We start from the raw sequence: 26,388 nt of genomic DNA on the forward strand, positions 1-26,388 counted from the left end.
AAAAGAGAAGGATGTATTGCTTAGCTGTTACTCATCTCAACACTCACTATAACACCGAGGTCTTAGTCAATTATTGATTTTGTTGATAACGCATATTGACACGTGTACTTATCTTTATCGGGCAACCACGTTTCGTCGCCTAACAAATGCAATCGCACAGCATGGGACGCGCCTGCATGTATCCGAAGGTTCTGGAAAGTTATCGATGCTTCTATCCGCTGTCTGTTGTCGCCGAGACTTATGTTATCTGATTTCATCACCTGACGCGAATGGTGTAGAACTTTGTGGAAGGCACGCGGGTCCGAACGATTAGTCTGGAACATTCGACGACTGCTCTATAAAAGCCGACGCGCTTGACCCTCAGATCAGATTTCCGACGATCGCCGACTGTGTTCGCCGCTTTCGTTCTGCTATAAGTGTAGCCTGTTTTGTGGGCACAGGTTCGCCCAATAAAATCTAGTTTTGCCTTTCACAGTATTGCTACTGTGTTCTTAACGTCACCACCACGTGACATCTGGTGGAGGTGCTTGTGCGTTCATGTACCGAACGCCCCCGCAAAGCCGCGATCAAAGCCCGAAGCCCGAGGACAGAACCAACATCGCCCAAGACCAGCGTGCTAGCCGCAGACTGCAAGGACTGCCCCCAGAGCACGGACTTCTACCTGAGACGACAAAGAAGATCGTGGTCAAGACAACCCCAATGGCTGCCCCAGCGTCCCCCGTTATCCTACAACAACCTCGGGACCCACCAACCTTCCATGGAGCAGCGACTGAAGACCCGGAATCATGGCTGGAGACCTACGAACGAATCGCAACATTCAACAACTGGGACTCCGACGAGAAGCTGGGGCATGTCTACTTCGCCTTAGAAGACACCGCCAGAACTTGGTTTGAGAACAGGGAATCGACCTTGACAACGTGGGACCTGTTCCGTACCGGCTTCCTACGCACCTTTACAAGCGTCGTGCGCAAGGAAAGGGCTGAAGCTATGCTGGACGCCCGAGTGCAGCTGCCAAACGAGAACGTCGCCATCTTTACGGAAGAAATGAGCCGTTTGTTCCGCCACGCCGACCCGGATATGGCCGAGGAGAAGAAAGTCCGCTTACTGATGCGTGGTGTAAAGGAGGAACTTTTCGCCGGTATGGTACGAACCCCACCGAAGACTGTCGACGAGTTTCTTCGCGAGGCCACCAGCATCGAGAAGACACTGGAAATGCGGAACCGGCAATTCAACCGCCGCACGAATTCAACAAGCTACGCCGGAGTTCAGTCACTGGCCACCGACGACCTGCGCGAGACTATCCGAGCGGTCGTACTGCCTTTCACAGTATTGCTACTGTGTTCTTAACGTCACCACCACGTGACAATATTGTCACGTGGTGGTGACGTTGAAGAACACAGTAGCAATACTGTGAACGACAAAACTAACTTTTATTGGGCGAACCTGTGCCCACAAAACAGACTACACATATAGCACAACGATAGCGGCGAACACGGTCGGCGATCGTCGAAAATCTGATCAGCGGGTCAAGCGCGTCGGCTTTTATAGATCAGTCGTCGAATGTTCCAGATTAACCGCTGGGACCCGCGTGTCTTCCACAAAGTTCTACACTATTCGCGTCGCGCATACATGCAATCAGGTTACACAAGTTGCGGTGAAATACAGTGGACGGAACCATCGATAACATTCCAGAAACTTCTTTTACATGCAGGCGCGTCCTGCGCTGTGCGATAACATTTGTTAGGCGGCGAAACGTGGTCGCCCGATAAAGATAAGTACACGTGTCAATATTACATACTTATACCTCCGAGTCTCCCGTTCTCACCTGAGATATGTGGATCATATTCTTGTAAGATGTCCCTGAAGGCGTATCTTTTAGAAAGACGGGCAGGCGAGTCTGAAAAGGAAGCACGAAATCGTTCCAGCGTAGCGTTCGAACTAAACCTAAAAGCCAACGTTAACCTTCGGAAATTAGCGTATTAGTTTATGTCAGTTTGTTTTGTTGCCGTTCCATTCCAGCCAACTATAGTTATAGCCATGCAAGTCTGGTAATTTACACTTCAAGGTGCAGAACATGCCTAACAATGGAGAAAAGTGATAACACCTATGCTCGTCAGTTATCTTTTCACACAAATACTACTTAACGTAGTACAGTTTTGTTTGATTTGCAAGTCCCCATTCAGAAAGCACCGTTTATGACTATTTAAACACGGTGTAACATCGTCTTTCTGACTAATCATTTGTATATGTTAAGTCAAAACCAGGCTCACATTTTAAGCTTCTTATCAAAGTCAGCATCTCTCTCGTATGTTTTGCGAAAAGTAAGTTGTTCATATATAGTTCACTACTAAAGTTCCCATGTTAAAAGGATATTATTTTCACTATGGAGCCATCTTTCTTCAATAATAGATATAGGATTTTTTAACGATGACGAACAGCTGCCTCTTTTGGATTAAGGCAGTGAATTGGCTCCTAGTGTAAGGTCTAGAAGTTCAGGACAAATTAAATTTTTATAAGTGACACCTGGAGCTTTTTGTATATTCAATTTTTCTACAGTTAGTTCTGGTGAAAGTATTTCAAATCAATGCGGCATTCTCATAGTAGACAATGTTTTCTTTTTTCTTTCTCTTCAACATTTGCTCACCGCATTGATTGGTCGAGTCTGCTGGCCGGTGATAAAATCAATGACCCATGGACAAATGGCCCGGGAAACCCGGTAGCGGCACATCGTTGTCACGATGAAGTCGATCATTCGGTCGTGGTATAGGAAATCGTACCTGCCGAACAGCGCCGCCAGAGCCTGCGTGGGCGATGAGGCGTGCACTGAAAATATGCAGCTTTAATGACGCGAACAACAAAGTTCGAGACGAAGAATTGGAAGAAACCGCATGTGTCGATTGAAATTGCACAACGGCCACACGGGGACTTTACTCCATGTTGCCAGTTGTCTTTGACGAGAAAGCACTTTCTCTTTTCTCAAGTCATTTGGGGCTCTTTAGATGCAGGAGCTCCACGTACTTTGCTTTTGAATCACTCTGCAATAAGGGAGGAGGGAGCGGGAAATAAAGAGAGAAGGCACGGATGTTAACTAGAAACGCGTCTGGTTGGCTACCCTACTTTGGGGGACGGGAAAGAGGGAATAGGAACGGGAGGGAAGCCGCGGGGAGCTCGCGCACGCACGCGGAGGGCCGGAGCGAGTCAAAGACGTTCACGTAGGCTAGTCGCCCTCAAGAATTACAAAAATGCCTTCATAGCCTTGTGGCCCGACGAACGATGGGGACGGCCTTCAAGTAGCACCTGCACCGACAACGGCCGATCAAAACGTTTCTTTAAGTGAATACAGTGATTACTGAGAACTAGAGCTGGGCGAATATTACCCTTTTTGAATACGAATAGTAGGTACGGAATATCGGATCGATTATCGAATACGTCAACGCGGATGCATATATTTGCAGTAGGAATCTTGATTATTTAGTACTACTAGGTACAACGCCTGCACTGACTAGCGCAAACGGACAGCTAACTGCCAGTGACACATGGTACGTTTTAAACACAAGGTCACCAATCGTCATTAACGGAACTGCACGAAAAGCGTCTCAACAAAGTTTGAGCCTGGTTGCAAACAATCTGTGCAAAAAAGAATGGCTGCTGCATGACTATATTTCCAAAAAAGTTGAAGAAATGCTTTTTGGAAAAAAATAAGATGGCAAGGTGTGCAAAAAGAAAAGCCTGCTGAAGGATTCGTGTGCCGTAGCCACATGTAGAAGGGCCGTCTGCGCTGGCGACATCACTTGTTGTAGCTTTAAATATGAAACTTCTACATAACTAGACTGCCAAAAACACTAAATGACAGAATACAGGCAACAATTATCGGTTGTTATGTAAGCTTCCGCTGGGAAACCTAAAAGCAAGTATACAATACCCATTATGCTTCTGAATTGCTTCAAAAACCTTTGTCGTTGTCACCCTTTTGTCAATTTGCCATATTTTGTTTAGTAGATAGAAAGCAACCTGGCTTAAACCATCGGTTGTTGCGAAATTTTCTATTGTTTTTGAGTATTCGAAAATACCAAATGGCTGATTTTAGAACACGAATCGAATACTACACACTAACTATTCGTATCCGAAAATTCTCCCGCCCCTTTTAAGAACTTTCATTTTCCTTCAAGTCTGTTTACCAGGTGGCAATACAAGCCATGTGTCAAATGTGAATATAAATTTGCCTAATTGTCACATTGTATAAGGCAGAATACTACTTAAATTTCATTGGATCAAAGTATGAAATGGCATGCAAATTCAAATAAGGGCTGCTTGAAACTTCTATCAAGTATTTCGAAAATATTTAACTGAGCAAAATAACATGTGCTACATACGTCTTTTACGCTGTGTTTGTGCTTGTGTTCACGTGTGTGTTGCTGTTGCCGTCACTGGAAAAAACATTCTTAAAGAGTTATTAAAGTGACTAGATATAGTAAGTCTATTTACTGCACATGGTTTCGCCTTCATCGTGCACTAGACACAAAAGTATGTTGTTATTGTTTAGTGTTTTGCAAAATAATTTGTACAGACTTATATTACTGCCTGCACATACTTGATGTTATTTTCTCAAATAATTAGTACGTTCTCAGTGTGATGATAATTCCTGTTTTCTTCAGTTTATTTTTGCGTCTGACTTGAACACATATCTACGTGGGATTGGCTACTCACATCGCGACTATCAGTACAGCTAGCCTTGCATTTACGAGTCCGATTCAGTGTTAACACATTTATTTATTTATTTATTTATTTATTTATTTATTTATTTATTTATTTATTTACATGCGCCGCAACTTCCGTCATGCACTTAGTACCGAATAGGGTCGTGACGGACACGACTGCAGTGGAGTCATCGCTGAGTGAAACTTGCACTCGAGGGCTCAATAAAGCGGCCCGACTCTGTGTGTTTGCTTTTATGTGCACGTGGGACGAACGTGAAAGAGATACCAAACAGCGACACTAAATCAGGTAAAACAGACATACTATTCAATTTTTTTAACTGTATCATAATTCATTTGGCAGAGAAGCGTTGATCACTAGCAGAGGAAGCGAAAGTCGAACTTTCCATGTCCCCACCGAGGCGTCCGACTTCTTGACGGGACGTCATGGCGTCAAGCATTTCCGCTGTTTTGTTTGTCTTGGCGCAAGATTAGTTGTTAAACCTTGGTCGCTCGAGTCCTTGGTTCCTTTAAAATGCAATAGGTTGTAGTATTTTGTAGCTAGACGCGAGTGTATGCTGTCATCCAGAAGAGATGTGCGGGACATTCTAGGGTAGCGTCTGAACTAGTCTTTTGTTTCTGCGTGCTCTGTGGCTTACCAATGCTCCTTTTATGATAAAAGGGATTACTTCGATGTTGCAGCTTACAGTAATACAACTTGAGGTCATACAGCAGAAGTTAATATTGCTCTTTATTGTGCCTTGAAAGGAAACACGTCATTTGCATTGGAAATCATCGAAACTACTAACTTCAGCGTGAAGATCGAAAAACGTTTTTGAGAGATTAACATTCTTCGATTGTTTGTTGACTGTGCCAGCATGAGCAACTGAAGTTTGAACGTTCACTTCTGGAGTGACTGTTGCTGGAATACCACTTAAAATTGCGTTTCGTATTATACCCGCATGTACGCGTCTTGAAGTAAAAGTTTTTCGGTGAGCTGGCGCTGTGCAAAATCAAAAACTCGCAGCCTGCACGCGAAGATGAGTGTTGCATGTTCATGAGTGTTGCATGTTCGACTCACCGCAAACTCGTCCATGAGGGGAAGGATGTGACCAACTGGCGACTTCATGTTGTGGAATCGTACCGCCGGTGCCATAGCCGCAAACAGCATTATCTGCAAACCGGCGAGAAAACAGAGACGAGAGTGCTATTCCTGCAAGACTGTTCTGCAGAGGAATCAAGCTATTGAATATAAGTAAATCACTTAAACCGTTTCGAAGAAGTGGTAAATTCAAAACGCAAAATTTAGCCAAGTGACAATCAAAGTCATAGCCCATCGAACTTATATGCAGTGGGGCTAAATTTGTGCCTTCCTTGAGTGCTAAATGTCTTGGCGTCTTTGATTTGCTGCGCCTATTTAACTGAAATTTTTATATGTCGTATTAGTTATCAGTATATACCTGAGGTACGTTTAGTATTTCGTGCCTCATAAACAGTTGATGAGTACGTAAGCCCTGCGGTCGTCCATGATAGTTTTCAAATTTTTGCAGAACCTGTTTCTTTAATACAGTTATTTTACATAAATCCTGGTTGCTAGTGGTACTCCATTTTACCTTGCGGGTTTTCCGCAGAACTACTACGTCAAACTCTTGCCTTTGCTTCGTGTTGTCGACAAATTCGACTTCGCCCTGCCATCTGCTAGCCGCCTGGTTAGCTAAGATGGTAGAGCGGCTGCCCCGGAAAGGCGGTGGTCCCGGGTTCGAGTCCCGGACCAGGACGAATTTTTCTTCAACTATGAGGCTTTTCTTTCAAAGAACCCGTATGGGTTTCCTTTGTAGCAATTGCAACGAACGTGTGGATGTCTGATTTTCCCTTTATTCATTACTTCTCTCCACCTTACGGGTTTCCGCATAACTACTACGTCAAACTGATATCTGTTGATAAAACACCAGATGTCATTGAGGAGTATACGCCTGTGACACATCGGTCCAACAGTGTTGCAGTTTCATAATTTTGCGAGTGGCCACTTGTGGAAGGTTTGTAAATGCATAAGAATAGAATATGTTACGATGTTCTTTTGCAGCTCACTAGCATATTTTGTTGGCATACAGTACGACGAGGACATTATGCAAAGTAGAATTGTACAACATACGTATGGATCACAGCGCTTTCATTTCGCAATTTTCTCAATGTCTTCCATGGCGCAGATGCGTAAAACAGCTGACGTTTCGTGTCATCTGGCAACGACTGGCAGTCTTTGCTTTCTTCTGGCTAAGAAAGTAGTCTTTGCTATTAGAATAATATTCTATTCGGTAATCCACTACATCGAAAGTTGCGGAATATTCGTCTGTACAAGCAGAAAGATTGATGCTGTAGCGGTGGAGACTCCCGAATTACTCTGCTACATGGTAGCCGAAATCGTTGCGCAGACGCACGAGATGCTTAGCAAACGCGTGCAGTAGATTGCTGCGCAACAGTAGTTTCCAGTCTTTAATTGAGCACGTCTGGCTTTGCGCACATGCGAATCTGTTACCTCGATTTAGCTGAGACAATTTAGTATTTGGCTGGTCTCAACATAGGTTTGGATTCCTACATGGCAGGTGGTGCTGTAAGATTACACTTAGCTCCTTCGACGAGCATTTTATCAAGTTGGTCTGCTAACGTGTTGTCCATTTGTTTAATTACTGTCATTGTCGTAATGCACAAGATATGGTCATGGTTCAGCGTTTTCTGATTTCAAGCTACTCAGCTTGACCCGATGTCCCGTTGTTAACGGCATTACGGCATTACGTTACGGCATTACGTTAACGGCATTACATTTACCGCATTACATTTACAAATAACGCGAATAAGAATGTTTGTTCAAATGGCCTCGCCGCAGCTTTTTATACAGCACTCTTCTTAGGTAGTAGAAATATTTGTTACTATATTCAATATTCTAGAATGCTAGGGTGGTTATGGAGTTGGTTATTCATAGTGCCCCTGTTTTAGCGCTGACAGACACAGGCTCCAGGATGGGCGCAGGACACACGAAGCGCTACTTTCAACTTATTTGTTTCGTGAGAATAAAGGCACTTATATACGTGGCCGCGTTCGCAGACTGTTAGTGCGCAATTTTCTTCCAGCTAATCCGTATCATCATCATCATCATCCTGGTTACGCCCACTGCAGGGCAAAGGTCTCTCCCATACTTCTCCAACAACCCCGGTCATGTGCTAATTGTGGCCATGTCGTCCCTGCAAACTTCTTAATCTCATCCACCCACCTAACTCCAGAATTTTGTACCACCTAGGCTTCTTTAACGTGTACCTAAATCTAAGTACACAGGTGTTTTCGCATTTCACCCCCATCGAAATGCGGCCTCCGTGGCCGGTATTCGATCCCGCAACCTCGTGCTTAGCAACCCAACACCATAGCCACTAAGCAACCACGGCGGGTTCGAAATGAGTGAGTTGAAGGTAACAATTCTTCTGTCCTTTACTTCTTCTGCGCTCTTGTCTCTCAGCGCTAAAACAAGTTCCTTGTGAGGTAGCTTTTCTCGAGCATTTGTTTACAAATCAACTGAAGAACTTGTGTATTCGAACGGTCTTAAATATTATTGAAGTGGCCTCATTCGCATGGTGTCTGATCATAGTTTCTGTGTGTGTGTGCTTTACAAACCTTGTTGTTGAACTCCGGCTTCTCGGAGAGCAATGCGAACAGTGTCGCAGCACCCATGGAATGCCCGACGAAGAGAGTCTTGTTGTAACCAGTCACGTTTAGCACGAAGTCGACTGTGTCCGGCACGTCGAATTCGCTGATCTCCTCAAAACTGCAAACACAGAAAATATATATATATGGGTTTAGAGCGTCACAGAGTTAGTCTTGAAATGCGTTAAAGCTACTTTCCCGAACTTATCCCTTTTGGCACTTCAGATTAACAGAGTTAAAAGCATGACGATGAGACTAGATGAACGCAGCGCTGTCTGACAACAATTTTTGTGCATGTTGACGTAAGTGTGTTCTGAGAGTACAATAAGTACCTAAAAAAAGAACAAAATGCAGAAAAAGGTATACGACGTCACCGCTAAACCGTGGGGTCACGTAATGGATAGGTACATGACATCGCTACGATGTAGCAATATCAAAGGCACGCTGACACACTTTACACCACTAATGGATGACGATATATACTATCAGTATATGTTGACGTCAACACGCAATAAAATTGGTTTCTAAGCAGAGCCCCGTTGGTATAGTTTTATTTTGGTCCTGCTTGTAACGCTGTTATACCTTTGACTTCTGAGACGTACAAACCAACCCAATTCAAGCCCACTATGGAAGCTCATGAGTAATTTGGCCTCATTCGACAGATATGTTGGCACCGTAACTTGAGGGATCGCCAGGAGCTTCAAATTTTTTTGTAATAACATGCACAACGTTTATACTTACAAACCTATACTGAAGGTGCAGCGATATCGACCCTTCTATTACCCCTTACATCCACAAACGCGCTCGCAGTTATTGGTCAGGGTTAAACGTCCTCTGCAACAAGCGTTCGTGTGTACGCTCAATGTCGAAAAAAAAGCTAGCTGGCGCCGTACTTAGGTGCATGTGGGTCTAACACCGAGCGCAACTGACCGTATACATGTCAGTCGACCAACGCATACGGGGCCAGTCGGGGCGGCTGGGTCGAAATGCCAAAGGATGGGGCCCATCGTCAGTAGAAAGTTTAGTGGATGAAATGATGTGGATTGGGCACGATGAAATGTACGCGCTGCTCCTACATGTCCGGGGCAAGGCCTGCAGAATAGTGGAGCATAGTTTCTCCGGAACTACAAGCAGGAAGCGGGCATTACGACATTCCTTTTGTAGAGGCGGCCACCGCGAACCCAAAAACCTCGGGTTGTTGTGAATGCGCAGCGTTGAAAAGCGGCTCTAAGGTGAGGACTTCTCGCTGCTCCGTTTCAAAGGCCTCTCTGTCAGGAAATGCTGGTGCCAAAGAAGCAATCAGATGGACAAAGTTATCCGCATCACAAAGTGTCGTGTTTAGTGGCATTCGCGAATGGCAGACTGCATCAGAGTGACGGCGCACGCTCCTGTATGAAACTGGGAAGTTGTACTCCTGGAGCTGGTAGAGACCAGTGCGCGAGACGACCAGAGGGATCACCAAAGCTGATAAGCCAGTACAACGAATGATGATCCGTGACGATTGTTAATGAACGCCCATACACATACGAGCGGAAAGGTTGAACAGCAAAAATGACCTCTAGGCTTGCTTCGTAACGCTGTGACTGCGTTCAGGCTTACTTAACGTGCGACCCGCATAAGCAATGACGTGCTCTTTCCGTACGCATCGTTCAACGAGGACTCCACTGACGTCTACGTCATTCGCATCGGTGTAGATCTCTGTCGGGGCGGCTGGGTCGAAATGCCAAAGGATGGGGCCCATCGTCAGTAGAAAGTTTAGTGGATGAAATGAAAAGAAGCGTCGCACTCATGAGTACAATCAAAAGTGCTGTCCTAATGCAGAAGACACGTCAGGGGATAGGCAACATCAGCAAAAGCAGGTTTAAATCGGCGGAAATAAGAGCAGAGGCCTAGGAAACAACGAAGCTCTTCAACGGACCGAGAAGGCTTGAATGCTCCAACAGCTGCTGTCTTCTGTGGGTCAGGCCTAACACCATCCTTGACTACAAGATGGCCAAGCCCCACTGTCTGCCGCTCACCGAAGCGACAGTTCTTAGATTGAGTACTAGGCCGGCATGTTCGATGCAGCCTAAGGCACGTTCTAAGCGCCAGTTGTGCGCTTAAGAAGTGCTTCCGAAGACGACAGCGTCGTCTAAGTAACACCTGCAAATATCCCATTTGCCTCGAAGACTGGTGCCCATAAACATTTCGAAAGTCGTGGGTGCGTTACATGGCCCAAACAGCATGACGTTGAACTCAAGTAAGCCATCCGGGGCAATAAATACAGCTTTTATTTGTCAGCCGAGTGCATTGGAATTTGCCTGTATCCGATCGCAAATCAACAGGAGAAAAGTAGGACGCTGAATGAAGGCAGTCCAATGCGTCCTGTATCCTTAGTTCCGGAAGTTTCCTAGCCAAAGTTGCTGCTAGAAGGCCATTGAAGGCCATTGAGTGTTGAGCGCTTGGGCTGAAAGTTGGTCGTACCGAGGCCTTTGACCATGAGGACAAAAGCGTGATATGTGCTCAAAAACGCCGCGGATGTAGCATGTAAGAAGCGGACGGCTTCTGCGGTAGTCTTCAGAACAGTCAGACACCTCGGCACGCCTCGGACGAGTGACTGGGTCGTAACGCGGAGCATTGCCACTCGTGTATGGGGTGCCTATAGGAACGGGCATTACGAGAGCGAGGTTCAAATCGGGTATCCGAAGAGCAGTTGCCTCTCGACGCCGGCGCGCGCGTCGGTGTTCTGATAAATCTGTGACGTTGACTTACGTATGTCATACATTCGAAGGCGGTGAAGTAGCGGGGCCTTGCGAAAAGGAGACATCAGGTAGGCGACCTGACGTTTCGTTGTTCCTGTACAGCTTTTCGCGGACGATCTGTCTTATGGTCGCCGTCAGGTCAAATGACGAGCTTATGTCGATACTGGCGACGGTGGTAACATTGACCATTCGGTCAAACTTTGGTGTTATTCCGCACATCTTCACTGCCTCGAACCTACGGCAATGCGTCATGACGTCAGGCATTGAAGTGACGAGACTGTCCTTCCGGGTAAGGAAATTGCACACATCCTCTGATATGCCCTTAAGCAGGTGCCCGACTTTGTCTTGCTTGGACATTCTTGCGCTGCTTGCAGAATTTAAAAATCTCCTCTATGTAAGTAGTGCAAGATGAAGGTGGCTGTGCTCTCTGTGCCAAGGTGTGCTCTGCGCATTCTTTTTTTTTTTTTGCGTCCCAACCACCGAAGCATTTCTTTAGCTCATAGGCGAAACGACCTCACGTCGCCATGATTTTCAGACCACATTAGGGCAGTGTCAGTGAGTGCGAAGGCAACGTTGGTTAGTTCGTTGGTACTGTCTCAGTCGCCGGACTTGCTTACTCTTTGGTAATGCCTAAGCCAGTTGCCCACGTTTTCACCTGCTTTCCCAGCGAAAATCCGACGTTCTCGTCAGTAGCGCCACGTACTAGTAGGCATTGGTCCCGGAGCAGCAGCATCAGTTCCTGAGTGTCTCTGTCGTTGAGCACGTGAACAGGGGAAGGTGGTGGTCGGGCGAGGTGATGACTCCGGCGTAGAATAAGTAGCTCCGGGTCCGTCATTATTTTAGTTACACCACACCTCCCCCAAAACTATTACGACACGAAGGAAACGGTGTTTATTTAACAAGCTTCAAAGCGAACTTCAGACGAGTGAAAACTTCCTTCTTTTCTTGTTGTTCCATATTGAAATTTTCATAGTAAATTGGCACAACCCACTCTGGAGGATCGGCCATGAATTGGGCAGTGAAAAAACTGTTACCAATTTTTTTAGGTAAATAAGGTGAAATGAAATAATTATCTTGTAAATGGAAATTCGTTCCCATTTCGTTCCCTCCGCTCATACATCTTCTTCCACTCATGCGGCTATATGTACTGTAATACTATTTTTAAATAAGTACTTCACGTTAGGTATTTGGTTATCGAAAATGCAGGCACTGCAAAATATCAGCTGATTTCTGTCTTAACACATACTGCTGTGGCAGCAACCAAGACAGGATATATCTCACCTGAAATCCCACAACTCCTTCTGGTACCACGTGTAGTTTACGTGTCTGGACTGGCTGCTTCCCCTCACGTTACCCAGCCACACGTCAAAACCGGCGTCGGCCAAGACATAGGCTGCAACAAATCAAAAGGCTTTGTAACGTGCCCTCAAAATTATGAGGCAAAGCCAAGCATGCTGATTCGACATATTGTTATTCAATTAGAACCGAAGGTCGGTCAAGTTTTACGTTTGCTCGAAAGCTTAACGCCATCAACTACAAGGAGCAGAGAAAGATCACACAAAAAGATCACACATGGCAATGGAAGACGCGGTGTTTTAGAGTGCGCACGCTGACACCATCACGCAGTCAAAGGCACCAATGATGTTAGGTGGCAGCATAATTAGGCTGATATGAAGAAGTATAGTGACAACGAGCGATAATTTACCTAATTAACCAAACTTGTGTCATTTTCGGTGCGAATTTCAGCTACTTAATTTAGAACACCTATATTAAGAGGAGACTCATTAATGCAGTGACATATCGCTTCTGTTCGCTGTCGTAAACGCGCTGAAGGAAACGCAATGAGTTTCCTGGGAACGTTCACACCAGGCGTCATTTATATCAAGTCAAGCATGAGCGTCAATTTAAGATGCCGTTTTGCATAAGGGATGGGTAAGTCTGTCAGGTCTAACAAGCGCCGCAGACTTCTACACACATAGCGCCAGAGGGCCAAGAATACAACTTCTTGATGCCTCAGAACATGGCCCATGGCCACGTGGGATATACGAGCCCGTTGTCAGTTGTTTGGCACAGCCTGGCACTCCTTCTTCTACTAGCTCCCCTAATTCTGAAATTTAACCTGTTCGAATTCCCCACACTGCGCATAAGGTTATAAGGGACAGAGTATAGCGGAGGGCCTTGAATTAATTTTTAGCGCCTGTTGTTCGTTGACGTTAACCCAAAGAACGGAACACAAGCAGTTTTTTTTTCATTCCGCCTCCATGGAAATGCGGCCGCTGTGGTCGGCGTTCTAAGCTTGTAACGTTCAGGAAATCGTTTGGGCAACTGAGTCAACTCGCCTGTCAACTTTTGACTGCAAGAAGCGTGAGAACGTTCGCCTGCCTGCATATGTTACTGTGCTACGAGACTGCGTAAATCACGGCAACTTGTGAGCTTTCTTTTTCGGATCCTCATCGTCTTTCGCGTTCTTTATCAGTTTTCCCTTTTGTCAGTCGAGGACATCAAACAGGAACATCGGGGAGATAAAAGTGTCAAGTAGTCGCTGGCGATAGGGTAATCATCAGAGCATAGGTACTTTGCCTTGTAATATTTTCGGAGCTCCTTATCGGGAGCCATTCAACGCGTTTCAGATAGCCTCAATAAGTCACCGACCTCTGTGGGGTTCACGCGCCTCTTGCGCAAGCAGATTTCACTGACGCGTGCAAAGCGGGGAGCATAAATTTGGCAGAGGTATCCCAAAGCGTTCGAAACAGAGTACGGTAATAATGCACCCAACAGTTTGAATTTTATTTGCATAAAAATTGGGAATCGCTGCGTTAGTATTTTTCTTTTTTGCCTCTCAGGGGCTTTAATGTGGTTCGTAACGCCGGCTGATACTGGAGGCAGTGCAGAGCCACAGCGCTCATGCGCTTCATAGTATGTAGCATATCGCAAGCCAAGAAGTGTTCCCCAGCAGCATATGATGACTTTTAAATCGTTCGCCGATTGTTTCTTCTACATTTCGCTTTTTCTTCCTTTCGTCTCTTCCTTTTTCTGTAATTTTTGTTTTACCAAGGCGCTTTAGTGCGCGCATATATATATATATATATATATATATATATATATATATATATATATATATATATATATATATATATATATATATATATATAATTTGGATACTTGCACGATATACGCTTCTTTTTTCTGCACACACCGCATAAGTGTTTCGTAGGTGTAATTCGAACCAATTACATATACCGGTACAAGATATTCTGTATCTACACAGGTGTTATGAAGGGTGAACTTACTCATCTTGAACCTTGCGAATTTACAAGAAACAAGAAGTGCGTACTTCCAATGCTATAGCCGTCCTGGAAGTTTACTTTCTCATGCACAACTTACGTTCAACAACGTATCAATCATTCGCTGCCAACCATACTTAACTACGTTGATAAGCAACACATTGACATCTTAACAGCTAACATTTATAACTTCTTAGAAATTTTTTTGTAGTCGTAAGTAATACTTTCGTTCTTGTTGTGTAATCCAACATTTGTTACGAATGTTGAAACTAATTTTCTATTCTGTGCTAGTTTTCAATGGTTATATAACATATTTAGCACTGTTTCTTACACTGCTTTATGTTAATACATATGTACTCTTCTGCCCCACCCCTTCTTTCTTCCATTTTTTTTTCGTTTAGTAGCCCCAGCCTCTCCCTGCTGTGGCGGGCGTCCGGGCCTTGTCAACCCGCAACCAAACGGGCTTTCTCCGGTCGCGCTTTTTCACCATATGTATCACTAGTAAAAATACAATTTATTGATTTTTTATTGCCGAGTTTGGAAAAGACGCTTAGATGCCTAGGTGGTCATAGAGCAAAAACTGTGTGAAGTAGCCCAAGGGCGCTAATCGCATTAGGATGAAGTGGGTACTTCAACGGCTCGAAGTATTATTGGCAGATTAGCCTTCAGAACTATGCAACCGCATAAGCGTAGCCTCTGGCATAGAGCAGCGCGCTCGCTGTCTTGGAGGCTGTGACATGTCGAAATTCTCGGTTGGCATTTAGTGTTTCTCTAATAACAAAACCACCCCCTGCCTCCGCTCCTTCAAACATTTATTACCTTTTCCTTGAATTCGAATATGCCTAAGAGTTGCAGATACTTGGCTTGACAGGCTTCCTGTCTGAAACTCCCTCTTTCTCTTTTGCCAAGTGAATGGTAGCCAACCAGGCGCGTCATTGGTTAACCTCCCGCCTTTTCCCCCTTCGTGTCTCTGTGGCCTCACCTATGCTGATCACTCACGAGCTTACTATGACGCAGTTGAGCTGAAATGACTTCAAAAACTGACATAAATTTTATATCGACCTTCCTCTTGAGCTACGCATTCTTATACCCCGGTCACGAAGGAAATCAACAGTCGTGTAACGTTTGCCACTCAGTATGGATTTGACAAAACATTAAAGAGGGCCTGAACCACTTTTATCGAAGTCGAGAAATGCACTTGAAGTGAGAATAGACTATTTCCGAAATTTGGAGGACACTTAAGCTTCACCTTGAAGGGTGTAACGCGATAGCATTCAAAGATCCCTGACTGCTTGCCACGCTTCCCGGCAACCACAGCTTTCTTGCGGATGCGCAGAGGCCAGCATCATCTCGATGGTGTTGTTGCAAGGAGCCCAGTGGGCCGCGCAGTCCTGTGAATGACAGAAACACTTGAAAACGGATTTGTGTTTGAATGTTCGCGTAACAGAATTATGTTTTCTGGGATATTCAAATTACAGTCCGACGCCATCATGTCTGTAGGTTGTGTGTAGGTCGTACTATACGATTTCTCTGACGCATTTTACTTTGAGGAATTTGTTCAGTAACGTCTCTGCGCCACGCGGAGGGCCTGCGTGGTCGTGGTGCGGAATTATTTCTGGCCAAGCGACGTCCGACGCCGACACCGAATTTTTTGCCACATGGGGACCTTAACGCTGTCGTAATAATACTTTGCCGCAAAAAAAAAGTATTTCAGTGCGTTCAGCAGATCGGAAGCGGAGTTACTGGCAATCCAACGTCCCCTTCGCGGCGCTTCCGCTCCTTCAAGGACTTGCACTGCGATGACTACGGCGGAGAGGAGCGTACCGACAACGCTCCTACCTTCTGAACGTATACGCATAGTATACGTACTCGTGGCAGGCAGTTCAAATTTGAATTTGTATGTTCACGCTGACACCACTACTTCCGATTTTGGCGCCTATACAACGCGCCAAACGCGGTTGTCTCCTGCGAGCCACAGTGGGCTCAGTCAGCGGACTCGTCGCGGCACCCTGCGGCTACTGCGGTGTCTACGCTACGTAGCGGGCCGCAGTTACAAGGCGCGATCGGAGATCACTGTTCGCAATGCGCGTTCAGTTTGCGTGTTCAGTTTCGCCTCACGCAGTTGTGAGCTGCCGGGCGCGGTTGCGCCTGCGCGCATGTGCAGCGTTTGCTTTGTGCACGACAGGGCTTGGGTGCGCGCTCGTGCTCGTATACGCTCCAGTATGGCTGTGATACCTGGTGCGGACTGGCTTTGTCCTGCAGCAGCTTGATCGACGGATGGCAGCCACATGCGACATGCGCATTTTGAAGCGCTAGCGATAGCTCAGTACGAGCGAAGCCTGCCGAGGCGTCTAACAAGGAGCGGCCAGGAGCGAGCGTGCGCTGGAAAGCATGCATGCGGTATTATCGTATGTTTCGTGTGGTTCGAGGCTATTTGAGTGTTCAAAACTATACGAAATTAGCGAGAGCCGACGGCTAGGACAGCGGTAAGCAGGGTGGCCAAAGTTTAATTCCTACGCGGGTGGCTGCGGCCGAGCCTGCAGCAGGCGGTAGTCGGCTTCTTCCGGAAGTATGCGGTTATTATCGAAATTCGAAAGGAGATTCTCGCTTACTTCAGCCTGTGTGTTAAGCTACGTAAATAAATATTCACATTAACAGTAGGAAAAAGTGTCCTGATCCAGACACCCTTCTTAATTGATTGGTCAGTAGCAGCCGCGCTTGTGGATCCGCTATATTACGAAATAAGGTGTCCATATAAAAATGAGGGGAAAGCTTTCGTTGAAAACATAGCGTTTGAGAAAAAAGGGTGACTTCGCGCTCCGCTTGCAAACTCTACGCGCCGCGCACGACTGCAAAATTTGGCTGAAATGTACAAAGCATCGTATGTTATCCCCGGACTGTGCTCTTTTCACCAAACCTGCATGAGGGGTAGTTCAAGACCCCTTTAAGAATTGTGGGTTTTACGTGCCAAAACCAATATATTATTATGAGGGACGCCGCGGAAGGGGACGTCGGATTATTTTTGACCACCAGGGGATCCTTAACGTGCCAAACCCCTACTCCACCAATGAGGGTTTCGACGATGTCTATGTCGCAGGCTTGCAATTCTCGAATGCGCTCGATATACTCGACAATCGCCTCGCATTCTCGGAGGTGAGAACCATGGCAGACTGGTCCATTCCGCCCTCACCACAAAAGGGCTTGAACACGCTGCTTTGCTTCCTCGCGAGATGAGGATTTTGTGAAAGACTGATTGTTCGCGTGCATCATGGCGTCATGTTCACATTTCTTTTTTGGTTGCATTTCTCCCTCTCGAGTTCACATCAGTTATCTTTCAATCTTCTTTGCTGTTAAAAGCTGCTAAAAGTGCTGTGTCTACGCTTTTTATTCACGTGTAGTTCTACACTGAAAGCCTTGCCATGAAATTCCAATACTTACCCTGGTGAAGGATGGCCAGCCTGTTTCGCACTAGCTTATCTCCCTGCCCTTCCCCGTCTTCTTTCTCCTTATCTTCCAACGACTTTTGCACTAGCATGACTGGGATGTTTGGTTATGAAAGGTATGGTTTCGGTGAACACCACAGCCATACTCCTCACGCAGGTGGCAGCTCACCGCATAACCTCTATACGACCGCTATACGGACCTCAGCCAAGTACTCACGCAAGCTCTGGTCGGGCCCGTTGACCACCCACACGCTGGACGAGAAAAGAAGTGCGTGCATGAGTATCACTGGCGGCCGCGGCTGGAAGCGACGGGGAGACGACGAGGACGGCGACCGGAGCTCATCTCGACCGTACGGGATCCTCTGCAGGGGCAGCACGTACCCGTCGCGCGTTGTCACCACGTACTCTTGCACCAGGTAGCCCTTGTCGGCGATTATCTCCGTCTGCGTTCGAAATGGCAGTGCTTAATATTAATACATAACTTATGAACTAATTAATTCATGTTTTTTTCGGTCGAAGTATAAATACCACTTAGTTGAACATTTCGTAATTTTAGCTTTGTGAATGACGCACCTACCCATTGTTTGCACTTCCTATTATTGACAAAAAAGAAAGAAGCAACGATTTACAACAGAACAGTTTGCGTCGGAGAAGTTAATGTCATAGGCAGCTGCAAAAAAGGACTAAGCGATAAGATGCGTTTGCTTATCACAACGAGACCAGCTCTTTCGTGCTTTCTTGAATTGGAGCGATTTGATTTCCGTACATGCTCTCTGTCTACAAGAGCATTTCTGAAAAGTTAATCAATGCATGATAATTACTGGCAATTATGATTTATAAGTACATTGACACTGACTTATTAGTACAATAAAGATTAAATTAAGTTGAGCTGTGTTGTTAATATGTTTCTAGGTGACTCAAAATATCATTTTTGTCATGAGAGGCGACTTGGCAAGGCAGGAAATAGGCTGAAACTAAAGATGTGGAGTGACTCCTTCTTTGAAGTTGTCAAACCGGCTTCTGGTGACGTCAAGAACAATGACGTCGACTCCTTCGGTTTAGTTCATTGTTTATGCGAGAAAATTGGTTACTTTACAACTAAATGAACCAAACACTCACCCTTGGAAGTTTAGAACGTTTCTCTTGCGCTGAAACGGTCCGCATCCAAAACAAGCAGACTTAAATTTATGATGTCACATTGGGCTAGCGGCGCTGAGGCTAGGGCGTGGAATACAAGGAAAGGCGCGGGAGTGAACAAGACGCGCGTCCGGTTTCCTACTCTACGCGAGGTGAAGGGGGATGAAAGGAAAGAAAGGAGGGGGAGGGAGGAAGGTACTAGTAATGCGAACTCGTTGGCTGACCTTCACCCCTACAATCGGTCACTGAAGCCAGCCGATTTCATAAACTGTAGCGATGCCCGCGTCGTTTTGTAAGCCTGGGACACGTGGGGTCATAGTGCAAGGATCTTTGTCTCTGAGTATGGTCTACTATCTAATCCGTTTAAAAAACTCCGAACAGCGTCACGTTCGATGTCGCGAGGATGTCGCAATGACAAATGTTCTATCACCTCTTCACAGTTGCATGAGTCACAGACATGCGTGTCTGGCATTGCAATCACGAATGATCAGTCTTTCGTAAACACCACCGCAAACAAGAGGCGGCGCAGCAAAGTTGCACCACGGTGCGAGATGTGTGATGGAATCTGTTGCTTCAGTGAAGGATCATATCTGTGGAGAAGACAGTTCTAGACAATCGGAGTGTTCCACGAAGCTTGCGTCTTGGTGTGGGCAAGTAAACAAAGGCCTCTCTCGCTGTCTCTCCTTGACGAAGGTACGAAAATTGTCTACGTTTCTTCAAGGGCTGACCGGGTGGCACCGTGAGCGAGGTCTTCACCGACGATGCCACATTGCACTGGCATCCATTGGACGGTGATGTCATATCCCTTCGTGAGGGCTTCATGCCGATTTTCTCCTGCCTCCCATACCAATTGACCATGGGTATAGCGTGGTAAGGCTGACTGGAGACTCTGAAGGGCTGCCCGGGAATCGCAAACAACTACCCCATTTCGAGGCCGTGCTTGCACCATGTAATTAACAGCAGCACGCAGGACCACAAGTTCTGTTGCAGTAGAGATCATCATATGGGACACTTTGATTGTGACTTCTAAAGCCAGGATGACAATAATAAATTGATGCACAATTGGAGGCTTTAGTGTTCGCCGATCGGCAGGTAGCCGTCGAACAAATAGTGCAGCAGTTTAACAGGAGTGCGCGAGCTCAGATTAAACTCCCACCCGATACTCATCGCTTAATCGCTGTTCCTTCGTAGCAATAATAGACCTTTGTAAACGCCCCTCGTACAAAGAACATACCGTAAGTTACTCTGTACCAAATCCAAGCCCGCTGCCCCTTACTCAGCTCCGCAACGCTATATTGCCACTGAACCCCCACGCCGGGTTCTCACAACATCATTAGCATTTTGCTCTAATTGTATTAAAATATAAGTGAATATTTGATATGAAATACATTCTATTCATCTTCGAAATTTCCAGTATTTCAGCTCCCTTATTACGCACTACTACGCACTGTATGCATTCCCCTACTAGGCTAGAGCGCCTGTTTACGAAAAAAATAAGCCGAACTAAATGGACTTTCTTCGCAAGACCTTGGACACTGTTCTCTTGTTACGCTCGCTATCGCCACAAGCATGTGAATGCGTAAATAGTGCGCAATTTGGCCTACGCCGTAGCATGTCACGCTAACCTTCAGCGATATCACTACGATAAGTTTGAGCTGCGACATTTTCTTAAAAAACACACACTATTAGAGAAATCATTTAAGTTAACCTAAATTATAACCTAAACGCGGCACTTCCTGTTTATGGTTAGGAGCACTGGTGTTGAGGCCATTTTTTTTTCTTGATTGTAATAACATCCTCATCTTTACGAGTGTCACAAAGCAGTAGACAAAAACATTCATGGTGTGATACGGATCAATAGGCATGATTCGAGACGTCATCCCACCCACCGAGATACCATGGTTAAGAAGAACCAAGAATATTTTACTTAAGATCAGTCGTGTCTTAATCTATACTACAGCCGCTCGAACGGGGACATCGCATCGTTTGCTGTGGCTGGCAAAAAGTTGTCACAGTAGCCAACAGCCTTGAACCTTCGTATGATGTGTTCCCTGCTTTATCTGCCATTTAGAAAAGCCCGCCTGAATATTCCCTCGATATATATTTTTCTTTCTCTTCTCAGTAAAACCCAAGCTAGGCGTTTCAAGAGCTGCTTGTTGTTGTCGCCTTGTCTATGACAGATGTTAGTGGACCTGGAACTCGTTTAATAAAGAGTCATTGCTACACTATATTATACTGCAATTACAACATTTGCCAAAGTTTCCAGAGAGAAGGCTAAGTCGTACGCATCTCTTACTCCAAGCATTTATACCATTTTCCCCACTCCCCCTACAGAAAGAAAGAAAAAAAGAAAGAAAGAAAGAAAGAAGGAAAGAAAGAAGGAAAGAAAGAGCTAAGAATTATTAGCAACTTATCAAACATACCCGTAGTTCATAAAGACGCGGTATTTTACGTTATTCCCCTCTTTCCTTCAATATTTTGTCCGCTTATTTAGCACATTCATGAAATAGTTGTTACGACGCCATGATGATTTCAACAAAACAAACTCAATTGACCTAAAGGTCCGGGACGGTGCACGGACACATCGACATCCGAGACCACTCGTCACAGCTAACCGACGTACAAAACAGAAAGCGATGTAACGAAGCAAGTCATGTATTTACCACGTTCCTTTCGGCATCTGGATCCACGTTGCCCTCCGACGGTTGTCGCAGCCAGAGTAGCGATGCCAGGAGACCCACAAGTGCCCCCAGCGTGTGGCGTTTCCCTCCGAATGCCTTCATCCTGCCTTGGTGTCCACGAGTGAGTAATGCGAGTAGCGGCTGCCGAGCGGTTCACTCAGCAAATGCTCCCCCCTCTCTCTTTCCGTTGTGTGAAGCGTTCTGCACAAAACAAAAAGAACGATGCGTTCCGGCGGCTTACCCCCTCTCATCTTTTACTCGGCAGTGTTGCTAAAGGTTGCCGATACACACAACGTACACCTGCATGGCAACGTAGCACCGATAAAAAACATCCCCTTGCCCCTTGATTATCCGCTCTTTTTTTTTTCTTTGTTGCTGTCACCTTCTCACTCGAGTTTAGCCACTGAGCGGGGATGCTTGACATCTTTCCTAGCGTGGCTGTGTCAATGGCCGCGCTGTTTTCGTTGTACGTAGAAAAGAGTTGACTGATCGGTTTCTGCTGGTCTTCTTCAAACACAGGCGCGGTGCTTTTTCACTTAGTTTCCAGGACCTTCAAGTCGGCGTGATCTGAGGACCTGTAAACATGGCAGCCAATAATCTTCAGTATGAATGTTAAGGTGTTTGTCTCTTAGCAGATCGCGGAAAATAGGATTAGGGGATGTGCTGACCACTTGAATTTGGCAAAAAAAGAATGTTGAGTCGGGGTAAATTATAATGTCACGTAAACGCCCAAGCGTATACGGATGACCTAAATGTTTCGTGTAGAGCAGAATGAACTCGTCCTCACGGAGCAGTTTGACATGGATGAGTTTGCTTGAATATAAAGAGTGCGAGATTTGTAAAAAGAGTGATGAGATGTAGAGTTTAACCAGAAAGAAATGTGGTATATTACACAGCCCGAAGGAAATTGGCAAGGAAACATAAAATCAAATAATGGGCAAGAGAGCAATGCAGAAACGTAATCAATGCTGCTGGATTAGTTGCTGGCCTACAGGTTACGGGTGCGCAAACCGTTCACGGTCACAGCCTATCACTTGGATTCGTGGACAAGGAAAGCCTCCACTAGTACACTAGTTGCATTCAGCTCCAACTTCCCGTTGTGATTGCTGAATTTGTTGTGAGAGTGGGCGAACAATGACAACAGTATTGTGAGATGAAAGAGTGACAAGTTAAACTGCTCATTGCAAGGTCGGCCGGAACTTGCACGGTACAGGTAAACCGGGTCAGGGCTTCCATTCACCATGCAATGACAATTCGACCTTAGTATAAAATGCTTTATGTGATTCAGCTTCAGTTTAACGTGAACTCGACGAGTAATGATATTGCGTGTCAGTAAAAATATATGTCCGTTCTGTGGAAAATGTTCTCGTGCATATAATTCAGAACAATAGACGCATATTCGCGGGGTTAAACGTGTAAAAACACGTTATATATATGCGACTCGATCTGTCTGACCTATCGCTGCCAGTGGAATGTGATACGCCTTGAATGAACAATGCATGCCAATGACCTACGTCGGCTGCTTTTAGTTGCGTTTATTTACGATGAGTGAGGGGCCGCTCCTTGACAAATTGTTGCCAAGCAACGTTGTGTATAAATATTATATTTTCATGATATGATAAATTTGAGCGCTTTCTTTGTTGTGTTTCTTGTTTGTTGCCTTCTTTCGTTAGGTTTTGTATCTGCTAGTGCTATTACATCTCAGCAGTACAGACATACGGGATGTTCTTTTTTATGCCTTACAGAATATGTAAGAATCACCTGTGGCAGACAGCGTAATTGCAGTCCTTGAAACAGATTACGGGAAGCGGCGGAGATTATTAAAGATTCTGTATGTTCTGAAGAAAAGCAGCCGTATAACAAAATTCTGGACTCATCGTTAAATTGATTGAGTGAGTGAGTGAGTGAGTGAGTGAGTGAGTGAGTGAGTGAGTGAGTGAGTGAGTGAGTGAGTGAGTGAGTGAGTGAGTGAGTGAGTGAGTGAGTGAGTGAGTGAGTGAGTGAGTGAGTGAGTGAGTGAGTGAGTGAGTGAGTGAGTGAGTGAGTGAGTGAGTGATTTATTCGATTCTTTTTTACTTGAGGAACGTCAGAGGACACAAGCGAATCGGTTAATGAACTCTTGCAGTAATATCGCATACTTATGGACATAAAGAACATACCGAAAAAAAAAGTGTGGCTGCACCATCAAGTCTTCTCTGACAAAATACAACTGAAGACGTGTTGAACAACGGAGGAAAATGGTGGCCATAGAACATACACTTCTGCGTCAAATTAGAAATATTATGAATAATTTGTTTCATTTTCTTGTTCATTTTTTTTTCTCGTTATTTTGAACTCTTCTTCGATCCACGGGGGAAGTAAATTAGTTTATGTCTTACTTGAAACAAGCAGCTTCATCTGCTGCATACCACTATGCTATTCAAGCAAACAAAGACTCAGAGAAACGCTTTGAACACTCTAGAAATGCTTGAAGAAAGCAGTGCTGTGCAGTCATGCAGTCGTACTGAAGCAGCGCGTTGGCTCGAGGACGCGCAAACAAACAGATGGCTCCAGTACAGCAACCTCTTGAACTTCAGCATTCATTGTACCGCACCTCAATAAACAAGAATCATTTAAGTTATCTCGTTCAACTTCGTCCACAACGGCTGAACTATTCGCAATCCTATGTGCGATAAATTTTATAGCGTCAGTAAGAGATGCGCAAAAATTGGTAATTTTCAGCGATTCACAGGCGGCTCTAACATCGTTCTGCAGCACAAAAGGAAAAACAATAAGTGATAGTACAATATACGAAACACTTCAATACCTCCCGAAGGCAAGTCAAGTGAAGCATGAAATAGCATTCCAGTGGATACCAGGGTGTTGTAACATTCCTGGCAAAACGACAGCCGATGAAGCAGCATGACAAGCACACCTTAAGCATGATGTGGTTCCGCTCCCAATATCAAATAATAAATTACGCTGCGTTATAAGGGCAACGTCTTTCAAAATGTGTAGAAATACGTGGTTTGACCAGAATTCTAAGAACTCGGATTTGTATCATATTTATCTGTTTATTGAATTCAAGCTTCCATTATCATTAGACAGAAATGTGGAGATCATTATTCACCGATTAAAGCTAGGCACTGCCTACACAAAACATTTCTTACGTAGAATTGGCCGTGCGGAAGCCCCCAAATGTGATTGTGGATTTTTACATGAAGATCTCTATTACCTCCTTCTAGATTGCTCACATCAAGACACACCAAGACTCCAAGTTAAATCAACTCTAAACTGAAAGGTCAGCGGTCTAATGTAATTAAAGAAACTCTTGTGTCATTGGCCAACAATGGCCTTGCCGAAGAGCGCTTTAAAAGCATCAAAAGCTTTTCTCGAAGACAGCGGCATTATTAGCAATTATTAACGCTTTTAATGCTCCTTTCATGTCGATGTCGCTGTATATATTTGTGTGTTAGTGAGTTATATTTTGTTGTCTGTTCTGTTGTGACTATATGTGATAGTGCTTCTGCACGATGTATGCACCACTCGTTGACTAGAGACTTTATTACTAGGCGACAGCATCATTTGTATTTTTTAGACTTTCTTCTACAGAACTGTGGAGTAATTTAACTTATATATTGTATGTGCCATGTATTTCTTACATCATAGTATTACTGTGAAAACCTTGCTTGACAAGTTCTGGTGCTTTATGAAAAGGTTATCTGATATGTAATCTTCAACCCTGTATGTTGTAGGCTAGTCCCATTTAAGAGCTAAGGTGTAGCCGGCGTCTTAAGATATGCATCGACACCTCCTTATATAACACCAATAAAAAAACCTTAATAAGACTAGCGCTGACTACCAACTAAGCTTCATTGGAAGAGTCACCAGACATTTATAACTGTCATAAAATAAGAAAGAAAACCGGCCGGTTTGACAGACATGCACACAGATGGCATTTTAGGTACAGGTGTTTGCTATGAAAAAAAAACACATCGCTTGCTTTGATAGGCTAAGCGACTCTGCATTCAAACACCTACGTTTTGATCTTGCTGTACAGTACGCGTCTACAATTTATTTTTTTTATTTCGTGGTCCTGCATGCTTCAGGAAGCTGGTACCTTGGTACTACAGATCAGTGGAGTACATTTCCATTTGCTGCAATGAGCGGCTAAATGGCTGCCGTACTGACTTTATTCCGAGTTCAACCCAGTTTTCTGCAGCGACCGTCTAGTCAATATCTGACCATCTTGGGGCCCCATACCGAGGATAATGCAGTCTAGCAATGTGGGCTGACGTGTCACCGGTGTCATCGGGGCCACAGGACACGTGTCGCTGGGCACATATTGCCACTGGGTGTGCGCCCCTTGGGCCAGTGGGTATATGCCGCTTTTCAGTGAGCCTATTTGACGTCAACTAGGGTCACTGGGTATCGAAACAACAAAAACCACCTACGTAGTGACATTTACGTAATGCTTCGTGTTACGTTGATGCCAACCGGAGTTGACTCTACTTAATCGCTTTTGGTAAGCAAGCATCATGATTGTTGAGACGGACGACACGAAAACTGCATGAAATAAACTTTAACAACTATCGCTGGCAAATTCTCGTCTCAAATATTTTATTGCGCTCGGGGTGGTTTTCGACTGCGGCTTCGCTCGTCGTAGATAGTTTCAGCTCACTGTCGACTACACATTTTATTATTATTATTATTATTATTATTATTATTATTATTATTAT

The 26,388-nt window shown here is 45.0% G+C and overlaps 1 protein-coding gene across 1 annotated transcript in view; it reads right to left on the reverse strand.

Moving 5' to 3' along the window:
- The window catches only part of LOC142575368 (lipase 3-like), a 40,622-nt gene that overhangs the window by 4,709 nt on the left and 9,525 nt on the right, over window positions 1-26,388 (reverse strand). The window contains exons 2-8 of the mRNA XM_075684694.1: window positions 21,653-21,871; window positions 18,070-18,295; window positions 12,407-12,518; window positions 8,355-8,505; window positions 5,776-5,868; window positions 2,645-2,800; window positions 1,826-1,897 (exon numbers count right to left, since the gene is read on the reverse strand). Coding sequence (XP_075540809.1) covers window positions 1,826-1,897; window positions 2,645-2,800; window positions 5,776-5,868; window positions 8,355-8,505; window positions 12,407-12,518; window positions 18,070-18,295; window positions 21,653-21,772 — 930 coding nt within the window. The 5' untranslated portion in view covers window positions 21,773-21,871. The remainder of the gene's footprint in view (window positions 1-1,825; window positions 1,898-2,644; window positions 2,801-5,775; window positions 5,869-8,354; window positions 8,506-12,406; window positions 12,519-18,069; window positions 18,296-21,652; window positions 21,872-26,388) is intronic.

The sequence above is a fragment of the Dermacentor variabilis genome, chromosome 3, assembly GCF_050947875.1.
Source record: "Dermacentor variabilis isolate Ectoservices chromosome 3, ASM5094787v1, whole genome shotgun sequence".
Lineage (NCBI taxonomy): Eukaryota > Metazoa > Arthropoda > Arachnida > Ixodida > Ixodidae > Dermacentor > Dermacentor variabilis.